The sequence below is a fragment of the Corylus avellana genome, chromosome ca9 (assembly GCF_901000735.1).
Source record: "Corylus avellana chromosome ca9, CavTom2PMs-1.0".
Lineage (NCBI taxonomy): Eukaryota > Viridiplantae > Streptophyta > Magnoliopsida > Fagales > Betulaceae > Corylus > Corylus avellana.
The window spans coordinates 8,729,616-8,747,603 of NC_081549.1; the positions used below are offsets into that span (position 1 = coordinate 8,729,616).

The 17,988-nt window shown below is 37.3% G+C and overlaps 1 protein-coding gene across 1 annotated transcript; it reads left to right on the forward strand.

The window, feature by feature from the left end:
- Positions 1 to 902: 902 nt before the first annotated feature.
- LOC132191857 (DNA gyrase subunit B, chloroplastic/mitochondrial-like) lies at positions 903 to 16,979 on the forward strand. Its single transcript, XM_059606970.1, has 21 exons — positions 903 to 1,105; positions 1,421 to 1,562; positions 1,793 to 1,873; positions 2,000 to 2,113; positions 2,968 to 3,024; positions 5,720 to 5,821; positions 6,403 to 6,553; positions 6,664 to 6,740; positions 6,928 to 7,038; positions 7,792 to 7,862; positions 8,271 to 8,412; positions 9,089 to 9,187; positions 9,346 to 9,474; positions 9,616 to 9,730; positions 10,900 to 10,967; positions 11,483 to 11,596; positions 11,785 to 11,901; positions 12,040 to 12,093; positions 12,180 to 12,285; positions 15,869 to 15,999; positions 16,447 to 16,979. Exons 1-21 carry the CDS (start codon positions 945 to 947, stop codon positions 16,513 to 16,515), a joined length of 2,211 nt encoding a protein of 736 aa, XP_059462953.1. The 5' UTR covers positions 903 to 944; the 3' UTR covers positions 16,516 to 16,979.
- Positions 16,980 to 17,988: the final 1,009 nt, after the last annotated feature.

Genomic DNA, 17,988 nt, shown 5'->3' on the forward strand with positions numbered 1-17,988 from the left:
TTAAAAATCCTCTCTTGCTAAATCAAGTTAGGGTCCTCTTAAGTCTCAAATCACTCATCTTTGATGTCAAACCAATATTCAGCCCAAAACCTTCCACACAACTTCAAACTATCTCCAAATATATTGATACCAATAGAATTGCAGTTAAAACATATTGTCATAGCGACTAATTAAGAAAACCAAAAATGGCAGAAAAAGGAAATGGTTGCCGAAAACTTTGCAATAGTGTTATTTTGCCTTTTGGAGGCAGCAGGACCACTCCTATAGGCCTTGGGACCACCCCCAGACTGGTCATGGGGTTCCAACCACTCCCTTCTTCTTCTTCTTCTTCTTCTTCATTTTTTTTTTTTTTTTTATTAATTTATGTTTTTCAATTATATTAATATTACTCATTGCCATGTGTTAGTTTTTCACTGGGTTGACGTAGACTTCCGTCAATTTTTTTGACAAGTACTATATCCGTTTTAATCAATAAGTGAGATATCATCGGCAATACAAAAATGAAACCTAAGACTTGATTTGGTTTGCAGAATGACTGAATTAGTATTATATTAGAAAAATGAATGGTTATTATTGAAAATGTAGAAAGTTGAAATGAAATAATTATTCATATTTTTTAGTTTGAAAGCAATACAAATTTATAATTAGAATTTAACTAAAATTACTAAAAAACTCATATAATTTCTGACTTTCTCAAAACTCCAATTAAAAAATAAAAAAATAAAAAAACTGTGAGAATATGTGGATGACCAAAGTGAATAAAAATAAATGTGATTTCTCTCTCTTTTTATTTTTTAATGACTTTAACCCTTTTTATTTTATCACGCTGTGACGGGCTTCCAAAAGGTAGAGGCCCAAAAGGGTTTGAATGGGGTTTAATCGTTGATTGTAAATACCGCAGCTCGAAGGCAGAAAAAGAAACGGAGAGAATTTTGATAGTCTAAATGGCGCTTCTTCTGAGGCCCTCTGCTCCTTATCATCTCTGCTCTCTCCGACTCCGCTTCATGGCGTCTCGCTTCCTGGCTTCTTCTTCTTCTTGTCCTCCTCTCTCTCCTTCGTCTTTCTCTTCCTCTCGTCCCTCCGTCTTCTTTTTCAAGCCCTCTAGGTATATATACTGCTCTTCGCTCCATCTCCCTCGCTCTTTCTCTTTGCGTTTCTGCCATTTGGTTTCCGGGAAAGCGTAGGAAAAGAAGGCTAGACTTGCCTAAATGTAGTTTTTTTTTAGTAGTTAAGTAACATTTTTTTTTTTGGTTTTTTCGGCAACCCCATTTGCTTGTCTGCCCTTTGGTTCCCGGGAAAGCGTAGGATTGTGGATTTTGGGGGGTTTTTTTTTCGTGCATTTTCTGGGAAACCAAATGGGGTTTTGGAAGTTTGAATGGTGATTTCATTTTTGTGAGAATCTGTGTGGTTGTTGTGACAGGAAGAATTTTCCGTTGAGAACGATTTCGAGTCGCTTTTTGACTCGAAATGCAGCGTCTCCGAGGGCTTTTATGTCGACGAGCACGGCCGAAGCTCTACAAGCGAGTGCGAGCTCAAAAGCTTACGGGTCTGATCAAATTCAGGTAATTTTAGTGGAAGCATTATGCACATGTGTTACTGTTATAGAAATTGTTGTTCTGAATGTTCTGTTATTATATCTGAAATTGATTATTTGAGAAAGACGCTTCTTGTTGTTGGAAATGGTTTTTGTATTATCAGCTTGTTGAGATAATTGTTTTCTGTTGGGGCTTTTAACTAGTTGCATTGACAAAGTGATGGTGTTGGGCTTATGCTGTTTGTCTGGTGAATTTAGGTACTGCAAGGGTTAGAACCTGTTAGGAAAAGGCCAGGGATGTATATTGGAAGCACCGGACCTCGTGGTTTGCACCATCTGGTATCTCCTTTTTCACCTTTTTTTTTTTTGTCGTGCTAATACTATTATTTTGCTGATTTCATGGGAGCAAAAAGGAAAAAAAGAGGAAAAAAAAATTTGGCATGCTCATTGGGTGCTTTCCTTTAGGTTTATGAAATATTAGATAATGCTGTGGATGAGGCTCAAGCGGGTTTTGCTTCAAAGATAGTTGTTGTTTTGCATGAAGATGATTCTGTTAGCATCACTGACGATGGTCGTGGGGTATGGTGTATCTCCTTGCTCACTTTTGTTTTGTTGTGTTTATACTATTATGTCTGTTAGCTTTTTCCCGATTCAATCTTGACAATTGATCAATATCAGTCTGAGCATTTGCTTTTAAGGTAACTAGTTTAGAACTAAGGTATGGAAACTTGTGGGCTATACTTGTTTTCTATGGAACTGTAATATTACCCAATCTTTGTAATCAACATGTTGAGAGTCTCTACACATTTCTCATTGCCAAATGCTGAGTTTGCTCCTTGATTTCCTGTGATGCTGTTGAAAATTTAGATAAATTCAGGTGAAAGTAGTTTGCATGAAAAAACTGTATTAAGGTTGGAATATTTTTGTAATGATGTGGCTTTTTATATGCAATGATATTTTTTAATGAATTCTTGATACATTTCAATGGTTGCAGAAATTGTGTAGTTTTGAGTATACTGTACTTATAGCTACAAACTTGATGAATGAAATGCATAGAACTATTATATTGCTCTCTCTTCAAGGACTCAAATGTGCCCCATAATGTTTTGACTAAGATATGGTTCCCTGCCATGTTTGTTGCTCTGACATATAAGTTTTGTTATTACCTTTTTAAAACTAAATTAGAATAAATTTTTAGTAGTAAACCTGAAAACTTTGGGGGCTTGGAGGCCATATTCCCTTGGGTCCCACTGTAAACCTATACCTGGTTTTGGATAATCTGCTGATTCTTGGCTTTCTCCAGATGATTTTACATTAAGAAATTTTTTGGCTTTTGAATAATCTGCTTGAGAGTTAAGAGTTAATTATGCTAGATTTTAATATGCTTTGCTACTGATTTCGCTTGCTTTCTTGGTCTGACTTGTACATTGCAGATTCCTACTGATTTGCATCCAGTCACAAAGAAATCTGCCTTGGAGACTGTGTTGACGGTATAATTGCATACATTTACAATTTTGATTTAGAACTTCTATTTTGACGTTAGCAAGGAATCTGCTTCACACCGACTAATTTCTGAGGGCTGTGCATAGATTCTTTTAAACTTCACACAGTTAAATGTCAATTGGGGATCTTTAAAAACTTAAATTACATATGTTACTGACTAAAATAATGCATGTGCTTTAATGGGGTGATGACAATGTAGTAATTGTGTCAATTTTCTAACATATTTGAGATGCCATTCTTTTTTATGTATTTATCTATTTTTGCGCTTGATATGATAACATATGATATTCAAGAACCTATTTTTTGTGACTGTGCCTGTGTGTTTCTTTGCTTTCTTAGATTGAAGGTGTTTTTTGTCACAACCTTCATCTCTATATAATGTTGCTGTCAAGCATCAGCCATTCATGTGATAATACAAAAAGCATTAAATGTAGACAATTTACAATGTATTAACTGTCTTGACCCATCATTTTACATATATAAAAAAACAATGTATTAACTACTATATATTTTTCTTTGACTTGTAGAATCAATGTGTTAAAATGGCATATGGCACATCCTTTGAGTTGAATTGTTGCTTTGTGGAATCTAGCCAAGTTCTTGAACTAAAGGATGAGAGTTTGCTATCATGACGCTAACTAATGTCACAAGTTCACCTTGATTTAGTTTTGGTCTGAACTGATTCTAACAAATGTTGTAGTGTTGAAACCTCTGAATCCATTTATTTATTTGTCTCACCACGCTTATGAAATACATGTGCTTGGTTTAGAGTAGTATTATAATTCCCAGGATTCCATTGGCTAGTTTCCTTCTTAACCCAGTGTTTTCCTTAGTTTCCTTTATTCCAATTTCCAGTCTTCTACACAATGCTAGCCAATTTTTGAAAATATTTCACTTTCAAAGTTATTTATTTATGTATTTTTCTATTGCTCTTGCTCACTGTCTCTAATTTTTCACTAAAGGCTAATACACAAGAGCAGAACTTGTCACAAGGTTTCCCCCAATGATCGGAACATAAGCATTGTCGTTATTAAGGTGCTGAGAACTTGAAATAACCCTTCACAGAAGGTGAAGCAACCGCTCCCACCAACAACCAGACACCTTAACTTTGACCTCAACTCTCTACATTGCTGGAGCTCTCATCGGCTCTGGTAGAGACAAGGTTTAGAGTTCTGAAGAAGCCCCAATAATTAAAATTTATCGAGATCAGTAGATTAGGACTTTAGCCCATAGGGTGCTTTGTCTCTTTATCTAGGTATTTTTGAGGTTATTTTATCTTAACTTCTGAAAGTGTGACAAGGCATAGAAGAGGGAGGCATTTAGGTCAGTGAGGCAGGGCAGTGAAGACAAGCTTTGTTGGACCCCTTCCAAGGGAGGATTGTTCGATGTTAGGTCAATTTATAATGTCCTTTTTCCCCATGATAGTACTCTTTTTCCTTGGAAGAGTATTTGGCAGAAGAAGGTTCTCTTGAAAGTGATGCTTTTTGCTTGGTCAGCCACTTTAGGGAAGATTTTCACTATGGATAACTTAAGGATGCATCATATAATAGTGGTAGATTGGTGTTGCAATTACAAAATGAGTGGGGAATCCGTTCATCACTTTTTACTCTATTGTGAGATTGCTAGTGCCTTTTGGAATAGTATTTTTAATCTTTTTGGGCTAGATTGGGTCATGTCTAGATGAGTGGTAGACCTCTCTGCCTATTGGAAAGGCCAGTTTGGTAGTCTTCATGGTGCAATGGTGGAGAAGATGGTTCCGTCTTGCCTAATGTAGTGTATTTGGAGAGAGAAATGATCGAAGTTTTAAAGATGTGAGAAGACACTGGTGGAGTTAAAGGCTTTTTTCTTCAATACCCTTTACCACCGGACGACTGCCTATGGTTGCTCTTGCTTTCATATTTCTAGTTTTTATGATTTCTTTATCTTTTTTCATTTTTTGGTTAGGTGTTTCTCTTGTATATTTCCTGTGTATTTGGGTTGTACCCTTGTGTTTTTTAATGAGTTTCAATTACTTATCAAAAATAGAAGTTAAAATTTTTCTCTATAAAAAAAGTAACTTAAAATTTAGGATGACCATTTATATATCGCTTAAATAAATGCAGATAGTCCTCCTCTAGTCATCTGAATGCCCGTGACCGTGATTAAGTTTAAAATACTTGATCTGGCTTCTCAAACTATGTTTTAGCTGATTGTTCAAGTAAATTGGACAATCTGAATCTTTCATTGCCCATGGAGCACCCATTTCCAATGCTTGTGCGTCATTATCTGATTTATTGGCATTATTTTGAATATGCACAAACACATAATTTTTCCCTTCCGTTACTTTTCTTCTACTAAACTTTCATAAGTAGATAAGAAGTTTATATGACCAACTACACATTTTTGATAGCCTTGGATTTTCTTCTCTTTGCTTCTGCAACTCTGAAAAGTTATCCTTCTATGTTGGGCTTTAAAGGAGTTGAATCAATGCAATGCATGTAGAGGAATGTATTTTGAATGACAGAACTATCATAGTTTTTGGTTCTTTAAATGTGTACTAGATTTTGGTTTTCAGCTCTGAAAATGAGTCCCTTGTATAATATAGGTCGACACTTGTGTGTTGTGAGCCATTTTTACTATGAATTATTATTTTTAACAATTCTGATTATGTTGTAAAATATGGATGTTTGTCAAATTTTGCAGGTTTTGCATGCGGGTGGCAAATTCGGTGGTTCCAGTAGTGGATATTCTGTGTCAGGTGGTTTGCATGGTGTGGGTTTATCTGTCGTTAATGCCTTGTCTGAGGTTTGCGTTGACTTCTCTTATAACTTCTTTGAGCTGCCATATGATTTTTTAATATCCATGTTTGAGTCTTCATTTAAGATTTCTTGAGGACTGTTAATTTCCTCAGGCTATAGATCAAATTGTGAAATATCTTCTCTTTTTTCTTTCTTTCTTTCTTTCTTTTTTTTTTTTTTCTCCCATCCAAAGGGATATATATATATTTTGGTGAAATTTACTATCTTGGTTTATCCTATTTGCTACATCCCATTGAAGTGGCTTAACTTTTAAAAAATGAATAAAGCATATGATTTTTTTTTTTTTTTGTTTTACATAATGATGGGTTTCAACTTTCATGTAATCTTGGATTGAACGCTGTAATGCATCTTGGAAAAACTTCAGTAAAAGATGTTCAAACTAAAAGGGATGCAGATGGGAAAACATATTATAACATCTTGACATTTCCTCATGGTGATAATGAAGATTTAAGGAATTTTCCTTTTTATTGAGTTTTTATCACTTTTTATGTCTTGCTTTTTGTATAATTGAGGTTTCCAGCTCGGCTATTATTATCTAGAAGGCTCAGATGATGTCTTACTTCACAGGCACTGGAAGTTACCATTTGGCGTGATGGAATGGAGTACCAGCAAAGATACTCTCGTGGGAAGCCTGAGACAACTCTAACAAGTCAATTACTTCCACCTGAATTAAAAGATCGTCAAGGAACACACATCAGATTTTGGCCTGACAAAGAAGGTTTTCCTTAACCCTCCAAGCCCCATATGCATTTGATGGTCATCAAAAGATGATTTATACCAAATTATATAATTATAATTACAATGATTTATTCTGGATCTCTCATGCAGTATTCACTTCCGCTATTCAGTTTGACTACAACACAATAGCCGGAAGAATTAGGGAGCTAGCTTTTCTCAATCCTAAGGTAAAATCATAGTTTTTAATTAGGTGAATCTTTCCTCACATACGTTTACTTTTCTCTTCTAAAGTGGATTTTTAAGATTTATTCGTTGATCTTTTTGTTCTTCATGTGGTATGCTGCTGGTTCTATGAAGTTCCTCTGTTTCTCTGTACTTCACAGCTTACTTTCTCCTGTGGCTTGACCTTTGCAGCTCACTATCACTCTTAAAAAAGAAGATAATGATCCGGAGAAGAACCAGTATAATGAGTACTTCTATGCAGGGGGATTGGTTGAATATGTGACATGGCTAAATACTGATAAGGTATTCTTGACCTTTTACCACCTTCACTATTCTTGTAGTCTGCCCTTAGTTGTTGATATATTCCACTTCACCTAGGATTCCCATTGGTTGAGATCAGATTTGAACCTCTTGTGTATATATATACACAAGTCAGTTGAGATTGGATTTTTCCTACGATCCATAACATGCATAGAAGCATCTGTGTGTCTTTATATGACTACTTGCGTTACACATAGGCTTCCAAATGAGTGAAGCTCTTGTGTACATATATACACAAGTCAGTTGAGATTGGATTTTACCTATGATCCATATCATGCATAGAAGCATTTGTGTGTCTTTATATGACTACTTGTGTTGCACAGAGGCTTCCAAATGAGTGAAGCAGATGTGTTAGCATACCAGCACTCATGGATTATAGTAGACACTACCAAGTTTCAATTTCTATACTTGGCATCACTTAATCATGATTGACCATAATATACATTTATGTTAGCACCGACATAAAGATTCTATATTAGTAACATAATAGTAGGATTTGGGGTTTAAGGTTTAGTAAGCCTAAATGCTTGACCTGGCTCATCTTTAATGGGGCAGCTAGATACCTCTATGTCACAACTCACAAGGCCTGTGCTGAATAGAATAATCTGGTAAAAACATTTTTAGTTTCTTTTTCTTTACTTAAATGGTTTTTGAGATGTTTGAATATCTATGGGTTTCTTTTGGCATGTTCATCTTTTTTGTGAAGATGGTTTGACTGACGACTCTTTGATTTAGAAACCGCTTCATGACGTCGTGGGTTTCAGAGCAGAGAAAGATGGCATCACAATTGATGTAGCTCTCCAATGGTAAAGTATTGAATCTCCTATTCCTGCGCAATTCTAAGTCTTGCTATTCCTTCATCCAATAAGGAATAAAAACAATACAAATAGACCGAGAGAACAAAAACAAATTCTTTCTCGACCTTTTCTTTTTCTTTTGTTTGGGGGTGGGGGTTTAAAACAAGCTTCACCTCTTTATTTGTATAGTGATGGATCTGTATCTTTTTCTGTTGGTGCTTGAGTTGTTCTGTGAATTGGGATTAATATGCTGGACTTTAAATTATGGGCATGTATTATTTATCTCAATGACATCAATCTCCAAATACAAAGTTTATTGGGATAATATTATGCAAATTGTTGATAATCATTAATTCTGTTGAAGATCATTGCTTGTATTAATCTATGATATGATTCAGTTATTTTATTCTCTACTAGGTGTTCGGATGCATATTCAGACACAATGCTGGGATATGCAAATAGCATACGTACTGTTGATGGTGGGACCCATATAGATGGTACAAAGGCTTCTATAACAAAAACACTGAATAACCTTGGGAAGAAGTCAAAGATTATCAAGGTGCATTTTTCTACCTTATTGTGAAGGGATTTTCACCATCCCTGCCAACAACCTTTGTGACTGTTTTCCATTTTTCCCCCTCCCATGTAGGGACCCCATCAACTATTGACCTGTTAAGGAGTTGAAAGACTAGAATCTCTTTTACTATTTGTTGGGTGAGACAGTTTGCCCGTGCCCTGAGATACATATTATTATGAAAAGGACTAGGGTAACAGATGAATTTACATATCTAGATGTATACTTGAAGGACTTTGTCAGGATATGTTTCCATTATGAACTTCTAAAGGTTTTCTCCTGTCCTCCATCTATAAAGTTTCTTAGGTGCTCTTCATCTATGACATGTAAAGAAATAGCAAGACACAAATTTTTGATGGCTCAGTTATAACCCTTGAACAAGTTACCAAATGATGTTGCTTGTATCATGCCAATGGCTCCCGGACCAGATTGCATCTCTCCCCATAATTGAGGGATGGAGGATTAGATCACAGGATCAGTCCTGTGTGGGTGTGAACTGTAGTTATATTGAAAAAGCTGTTCTTTTTGTTTCATTTAAGAAGTGCTCATTCTCCTAGGCAAGTTTCAGTAATATTGCATTTACAAGATTTACTGCCTTTCGTTGATTCAAGTGAGTAGCTGAAAATTTCAGTATTGTGAAGCATCTTCTGTTTTCTTCCAGGATAAGGATCTTACTTTAAGTGGTGAACATGTAAGGGAGGGATTAACATGTGTTGTCTCGGTCAAGGTTCCAAATCCAGAGTTCGAAGGACAAACAAAGGTACTGGCTATTTTATAATTATCTAAACTGAGTAGTTATGTCTTTTGCTCATATGGTTGCTTTGAACACCTTGATGTCTGCACCATTCCTTTGTTTTTCTTTTCTTTTCCATAGTCACTGTTGTCTTACTTTAGTGGTTGTCTGTCTGTTGCCAAAAGACTAGGTTGGGAAATCCTGAGGTGCGAAAAGTGGTTGATCAATCCGTTCAAGAGTATCTTACCGAATTCTTGGAATTACATCCAGATGTACTTGATTCAGTCCTTTCTAAGTCTTTAAATGCTCTCAAGGTAGCGCTTTTGGGACACAAAAACATTACTTTGATTCAGTAGCTATCTTACTAATCAAAATGCTCTGTTACTCTGTGTATCTACCATTGATGTATCTTAAAATTCAGACCTTTTTCTCGTGTCTATTGTTTCCCTTATTAGGCAGCTCTGGCAGCAAAGAGAGCAAGGGAATTGGTGAGACAAAAGAGTGTATTACGATCATCATCACTTCCTGGAAAACTAGCTGATTGCTCATGCACTAATCCTGAAGAATCAGGTACATTTTGGTTTTTTTTCTTATGTAGAATTCAAGCTTCATGGTGGAAATCTATCTAATATTAATGATTCGAAGGTTGTGGTTAAGGATTTGTTTGAATTTATATTGCTCTATAATGCCTTACTTCCTCGTGATACCACTCTTTTCCCATGGAGGTGTATTTGGTGGAATAAAGCTTCTTTGAGAGTGACTTTCTTTACTTGCTATGGAATAATTTAAGAAAGCATCATATCATAGCGGTAGATTGGTGTTGCATGTCTAAGAATAGTAGAGAAACCATTGATCATCTTTTGCTCCGTTGTGAGATAGCTAGTGACTTATTGAGCTCTATTTTTAGTCTTTTTGGAATAGAGTAGGTCATGCCTCAACGAGTAGTGGATCTCTTGGCTTGTTGAAGAGGGCTGTTTGGGAGAGATCATAGCTTAGCTGTGTGAAAAATGATTTTGTCTTAATGTGTTGTATTTGAAAAAAAAAATGCAATAATCAGAGTTTTGAAGATTATGAGACGACAGTGGCAGAATTAAAGACCTTTTTGTCAAAACCCTTTACCATTGGTTGGCTGCCTATTAACTGTATTCATATTTCCAGTGTCTAGATTTTCTTGATCTTTTACATTTTGATCAGGTAATGAGTAAAGAAGTTCAAGATCTTAAAAAGATTGTAAACTTATTTGGGGAGTTATATGGTTAAGCTGTATATTTTGTTACTGTATGTGTAAAATTCAAAATGCATTGAACCATAGTATGCAACTGTACTAAATTTAGTTTATACGAGCAAGATTTATATCCTGTTATTGCTTATAATTATCATAGTCCAGTTTGCCATTTCTCATTATTGAGTTCATTTCTTGTTGGAATTCATTTTGCTTACCTTTTTCGTAGTCAAGTATAGTGCATTTTTTGGAGTTTCCTATAATTGTGCCACGTCTTTGATAACAAGAAATTACTCGAAAATTTTTCATTGGTCTGGTTGGTATCAGAAATCCAATTTGCTGTATTTATAAATGAGAGTGATGTTTGTAATGGTTGAATGATAAGTTGATAACCAAAACATACAATTAGATTTCTGTAGTCTCTTTTGGCCTCAATATTTGACTAAGGCATAAGGAATAATTTTCACATATTAGTTTGAGCATTTAAAAATTGATCTTGGTTATTGTACCTTTGCAGAGATCTTTATAGTTGAAGGAGATTCAGCTGGCGGAAGTGCAAAACAAGGTCGTGACAGGCGCTTTCAGGTAAAGATTTTCTTCTTTAGTTGTTAATTTGACAATATTGATACCTCTCAATCTTCAAGCACTTGTTCAAGCTTGTTAAGAACAATTGCATGGAAAGTTTGTATTCTTTCCCTTGGAAAGAACTTGACAAGAATTTCACAATTAACAGCATTGTCTGTTCCTCACTATAGAATACTCTTACAGAAGTAAAGATTAGGTAAAAGAAAATTTCCTATAGATTTCACTTTGATAGCATCTCTTTTAAGGAAAGCCGCCAAAAGAAAATGGTTATAGTGGAAGCAGACATTAATCTTCTGGAGAGCAAGTGTTTCTATTCCTCCTTAGTTTTGCCTGCCAATACAGCTTCTCTACCACTGCATTGCCACCTTCATCATCTATAGTGCCACTAACAGTACCGATTTTTGGCATATAGCACTACCATAATCATTGCCCTCTGTCCTGCAGGGCGGGGGGTGTTTTGGGTTGCATCTTCGTATTATTTTCTTTGTAATGATATCACAAAAACGTTGGTGCAGGCTATTCTTCCTCTGAGGGGTAAGATTTTGAACATTGAAAGAAAGGATGAGGCAGCTATGTACAAAAACGAAGAGATTCAAAATCTCATTCTTGGTCTTGGACTTGGAGTAAAGGTTAATCTTTTCTTTTGTTATTCACATCTTTCTTTCCTCCTCTACTAACCAAAATCTGGAAAAGAAGAGAATTTTCTTTTCTTTTCCTTGATTTGAGGATGAACTAGTGTTTAAGGAAAGAAAAAAAAAAAACAAAAAGAGGTGAACTGCTTAGCCATGCATCATGTACATAGTTTTGTTTGTTTCAGGGGGAGGACTTTAAAAAGGAAGCTCTACGATATCATAAGATTATAATCTTAACAGATGCTGATGTAGACGGTGCTCACATCCGAACGTTGCTGTTGACATTTTTCTTTAGATATCAGGTAGAGAATGGAGATAAGTTCCTGCAAAATTTATTGCTACGAAATAGGAAATGGAAAAAGAAAAGAATAACAACCTCCAAATGCTCAGTGAATTCAATAAAAAAATTATGAACTTGATGCAGTGGTTCTTGCTTGCAGAGAGCCTTATTTGATGAAGGTTGCATATATGTTGGTGTTCCACCCCTTTTCAAGGTTTGCCTTAAACTATGATGAAGCCAGAGAGGATCTATTTTGATTCAGCAAGTTAAACTTCTGTAATCTTTTGGTGAAATCTGCAGGTTGAAAGAGGAAAGCAAGTGCACTACTGCTATGATGATGCTGAACTTAGAAAGCTTCAGAGGTCTTTCCCTTCAAATGCATCATACAATATTCAGAGGTTCAAAGGTAAGATAAACACCATACTTTCTATGGTGATGAATGCATTGGGAGGGCACATATGTGCTAATCAGTAGTGTTTGTTAGTGTATATGATCCGTTATTACCTTTCAACTTGAAATGTGCTCAAATTTGACATAAAGTGCTTTTCTAATTACCTATCATTTTTACAATTGCTAGAATTTAATATTTGCCTCCATCTGCTCGACTTCAGTATATATATGCTCCACATTTGATGTCTCGGGCTTCTGAGTCACCACATTAACTATTAAGTGCTCTCTTCTTACTACGGGGACCGGCTTCCTTTCCATCATCATCATCATTATTCTCTCGCGTTTCCGAGAGCCTGCATGCTCTCAGCGGAGGCGCGTGCAGGCGCATTTCCACTAGTCTGTTCTTGAAGTGTGGGATGCGCTTGGTTTGGTTTGGATGGAGCGACGATTTACTGTGGAAGCTAAACCGTTCTCCTTTTCGGCGAACGCAGGTAAGTTTGAGCTGTGTTTGGAGGAAAGGAGAAAAAGGGTTCGTTGGATCGTTAGATCTGAGTCTCCAGTGCTTGGATTGGCTGGCGGACGCGGTTGAAGTGGCATTACGATCTCCAGGGAAGAAGGAGTTCGCCAAATCCTATAGGGAGATGGGGAAGGCCTTGAAGGTCCATAAGGGTTTCAATAAGGCGGGGCTGTTTCTTAGTGGCTGCTGTACTTGCTGAGGGTGTTCGGAGAGGAGGGATTTGTTTCCCTGAGGGTCGTGAAGGAGGGGGTTGGCGTCGCATCATGGGTGAGTTGCGGAAGATCTTGGTTTTCCTTGCTGCAGAGGAGAGGCCGTCGGTCTATGATGTTTACTCCAGGGGGGGTGTCTTGTGTTCAGATCGTTCTTACGCAGCTGTGGCCTCCTCGAAGTCGGGTAGTTCGAAACAGCAGCCGCTGTCTGATTGCCATTTGGACTTGTTCCCTGTGGCGTCTTGGTCCAAGCTGGTTGGCAGTGGGGAGGTGAGTTCGCTGGTGAATTGTTTTGAGTTTGAGATGGGCGGAGGTGGTCGTTCTAGTCCAATCTGCGACGGAGGGCGATATGGTCTTGGGGGTGGCAACTTTCCTTGGACAAAGGGCGCTAGGGTTTCTCGTCTCTAGAAGAAGCTTCTTGAGAGGCTTGGGTCGGTCCTGGACTGGGTTTGTTCCAAGATGGGCCTGAAGCCCAAACTTCTTTTTGGGTTTAGGTTGAGGGCTGGTTGCAAGTCCGCTTCTGGGCCTTGTGTGAAGCCTTGCACTGGGCTGTCGGGTTCTGTTGTGGGTCTTGGGTCAGCCCACCCGGAGCCTTTTTTAGGGGATTTGGAGCCACCATCTAGGTCTTCTTCAAGTCAGATTGTTGAGTCTTTGCCGGCGAGTTCTCTTGGGTTGGTTTCTGGGTATGCAGCGCCGACTGGTTCTGGGTCTACAACGCCGATGTCTTCTCCGGCGATTCCTTCATCTTCAGAGGTTCTTCCTGGGTCTGCATCTTCTCCGGTGGGTTCTCTAAGCATGGAGAGTGCGGACCCAGGGCAAATGGAGGTTGCAGTGGATTTTGTTTCCCCAGCGATGGAGGAAGCCTCTGTTAAGACCGATCGGAAACCCTCTCCGGCAAAAGGTCTGCTTCGGCGAGGTTTTTTGGGTCGAGATCTGTGACTCCTCTAAGGTGAAGAGTCGACGGTGAAGGAGGTGTCCTCGTCTACCCTGGTTGGTTTAGAATCTAGATCGGAACCAGCTTTTGCTTTGGCTCAACCTCCTGATTCTAGTCTCTGTTTGGTTCTCGGTTTGAATTCCTTGTCAGCATTGGAGTTTCTGAAGACTACTGGGATTGAATAGGTACATTTAGTGGAAACCTCTGTCCTTTCACGTTCTTTTTCTTTGATACCGGTGGCTGCCCATTTGTTAGAGGCGCTAGCTTTGGGAGATAGATTACACTCAATTTCTAGGTTATCGGAAAATGGGACTCCCATAGTTCTTGACAAGCAGATGTTAAGCTACTATCGGAGAGCTAAGAAAGAACGAGGAAGCCGGGTGAATGATTCTCTGCTTCTTGAGATGGTGGAAACCCTTAGTGCTCCGCTGGTACAATATCATTCCGACCCAGTCGCTGGGTTCGCTGGGTTTGCTACTTACAATGCTCAAGCAAAGCCTATTCCTAAGAACACTAATCCGATGAGGGGCATAAGTCTGAAGGAGAAAGGGAATTTTGTTCCGGAAGTGGAGGTTGCATAGCCTAGGACCAAAGGCACTTCTGAAACCATAACTGTTGAAAATAGTTTGACCAAACCCCAAAAGTGGCTGATTGAATGGATGAGGGCAAGTGTAAAGGACGATGATCCGCATATGGCGAGCTTGAAGGTCATGGTGGAGGATTTTCGTCGGGCAAATAAGGTAGCACGCAATGGGAAGCTATCCCCCGATCCTCCTAATCAGGGGCTGGATGGCAATGAAGAGGATGATCGGAAGTTGGTGTTGCTGAATGAGGTGAAAGAGAATTTCCTTCGGGAAATAAAGGTCGTGCAGCCTAGGGCTAAGGGCAAGAGAGAGCTGTTAAATTTAAAAAGCTCTATTAATTACGGCATTGCTAGCGCGTCTCCTCGGAGAAGGAAGGGCAAGACTCTTAGGATGTAACGATTCATGTGGGTTTTGAGGGCTTTGGGCTTCTTTGGGTATCTGTTTTTGAGGGTTTTTGGGTGGGTTTGTTGGGGTTCTTTTGTGGGTGAGCTTCGGCTTTCTCTTTTCTTTTTCTAGTTAGGCGTTTCGCTTGTATACTTCCAGTGTACGTAGGGGCGCCTTACGCTTTTAATAAAACTTCTTATTACTTATCAAAAAAAAAAAAAGTGCTATCTTCTTCTATCTCAGCATCAAGCATAGATTCTCAAATGTAATTCATCCTCCATTTCATTGAAAGGAAACTAAGCTCTTTGAAAATGAGTGTGCTAGTGATGATGGTTATGTATTATATGATGGTTGTGATTTTTGGAATGCTGTCAGGATGGTAATGTAAGGGAGCTGCTTTTCTTCAATGTGAAAGATATGTAGTATGTGTTATAAAAAAAGGTGGTATATACTATATGTTATCAATGAAGTATCGAACTTTTTGTGCTGAAAACATAGTTGCTTTCGGAATTCTATCAAATATCAGCTTTTGTGTAGCACACAGTCTTCCATCTCCAATTGCTTTCATCCCTGCTCAACTTCTAGAATCCATTTGTAACTTACATTGGTCATGAATTATGTCAATAGTACTTCAGTGAAATAACTAGCTGTTACACAATGTTATTGCTGTTGATGGAATTCGCTCCTAAATGCAAAATACAGTATGGATCATGTTATGGTTATGCTCTGATATCTCTACAATCTGATTGTGATAAACCCAGATTTTGATGTTTATATGAGTTTGCAAAGTTTGAGTCCTCTTTTGTAGCATGCACTGTGCTCTGGTGAATCCAATGGGTGACAAAGTTTCTATTTTCTGGCTTCCCATAGCCTAACCTTTCTGTAGGCAGAGCTAACTATTTTGTTATATTCCTATGCATCATGCTTTCTCTTTTGAGGTATATGTAACATGATAGTATGGGTGCAATCAGGCCTGGGAGAGATGATGCCATTACAATTATGGGAAACAACAATGGATCCAGAGCAAAGGCTGCTAAAGCAATTAGTTGTTGAAGATGCTGCTGAAGCAAATGTTGTCTTTTCCTCCCTTATGGGTTCTCGGGTAAGTAGATCATGCATATTAGTGCACTTTTTTTTTTTTTGATAAGTAAAGAGAAATTAAAAAGTTAGTGCGCTTTAGATGTACCTTATGATAAGGTGAAGCTATCTAACTGTTTATGATCTTTTGAGGAAGCCCTGAGTGAAATGGCTTGCTGCTGCTGATTTTTATTATTTGTTTAGATTAAATTGAGTGAAATGGCTTGCTCTCTCTGAAATATTAGAAACTGAAAAGATAGTTCTGTCAACTAATGCACAAATAATAAGAGGATGTGTTTGATAAAATGTCATGAATTTTTATTTTGTTATCACCTTTATACAGATGCAATGCCAGATGTAACTTGCAGTGCTTCTGCATGTCACTCTTTCCTCCCAAATCATCAATTTTGATATTCCAGAATCCCCGCCTTGTGTTTTCGCAGAAGCTAATGGTTGTTACTTGTGTCTTCAGGTGGATTTTAGGAAGGAACTCATACAGAAATCTGCAAGCATGATTAACCTTGACCAGTTAGATATTTAACGGTGCCAAAATGCCGAGTGATTAAGTGAAAACTTGATTACAGTTATACAGTGGTAACGCTGAGGCTTCATCGGTGTATCTTCCGATTCATTGTGATTGACATCATTTACAAAGGCGTCCAATTTTCCTGATCATTGGGCTAAAATGTGTGGAATTGCTCCCCTTTTGGGTGTGGGGGGAAGATTTAGGTTAGGCAGATAGATGGAGATTTTGCGCTATGTACAAATACTGTTTCTTCACATGCTATTACAGGAATTGCACCCTGCTTGCTGATTGTTGTGTACTTTTGGCTGTTCAAGAATTTCATGAAAAAAAAATGCCATAGCTCAATGTATATCATTTATGTATTATTCTGGGAAAATTGACTGAATCCCTTGTTTAGGTTTAACCCTACACAGTGACCAATTGAATTTCCACCATGATATAAATATCAGAACCTTCATGAAGGTTCTGATTTACAAGTAGTGATTATTTTTGGATTACCTTTTTCCCTTATGATCTATCACTTCATTTGCAATGCCCCTCTGAACTAAAAAAAAAAAAAAAAAACAAATTGCAATGTTCCTTATAGACTATTTGCCTCTTTTGCTTATCCCTCTGTTAGAATATTTCGTTAAATTTGATGGAAAATGGATCACTTGCAATGCATGTGACCCAAAATGACCATGACACCCTTATTAAACTAAAAAAATAGCAATTATTTTCGTCTTAATTTAAGAGCATTTTAGTATTTCATGCATCTCAATGAGGGTATTTGATATTTTCACACATCTCACTAGGGTATAATTGACATTTTATGCGTTTGCCAGTTGACTAAGAGTTAACAGAAACACTAGTGGCAAAGGGTCCAGTAAAAGGGGCAAATGGTTTTAGAGCATCATCAATAATTTCAGTCAAATTTTAGCTAAAATATCTATTTTTGTTATTTTATTTAATTACTTTTTATAAGCACTAAATATCAAGCTCTTTAAATAATTTTCTATTTTAATTAAATATTATTTTTTATTGACAACAGTGAAAGTAATAAAATAATGAATGGCTAAAAAAATTTAGCATCAAATATGGAGAGATTTTGACGAGAAATAATTTGGAGAAAGGATGGGGAGCTCTGATAAATGGTTACTTTTTAGAAAGGAAAAATATAATTTAGCCCCCTAAGTTATTAGTTATTTTCATTTTAACTCTCTAATGTTCAAAAAGTTATAAAATAGTCCTCCAAATTACTAAACAGTTACAATTTGCTTATCCCGTTAGTCATTACTATCAAATAGGATGAAAAATTCAAAACTACATCATTTTGGCAAGATTAAATTACTAAAATGCCCCTTTGGAAAAAAAAAAAAAAAAAATCCTACTAGAACAAGCAAGTTGAAATTAGGGTTTCTTAAACTTACCAAAACGGCGTCAGGAATTAAAAGAAAAATCCCCTACCCCACACGGATCAGGATCCCCGACAATCTCTCCAAAATTGTC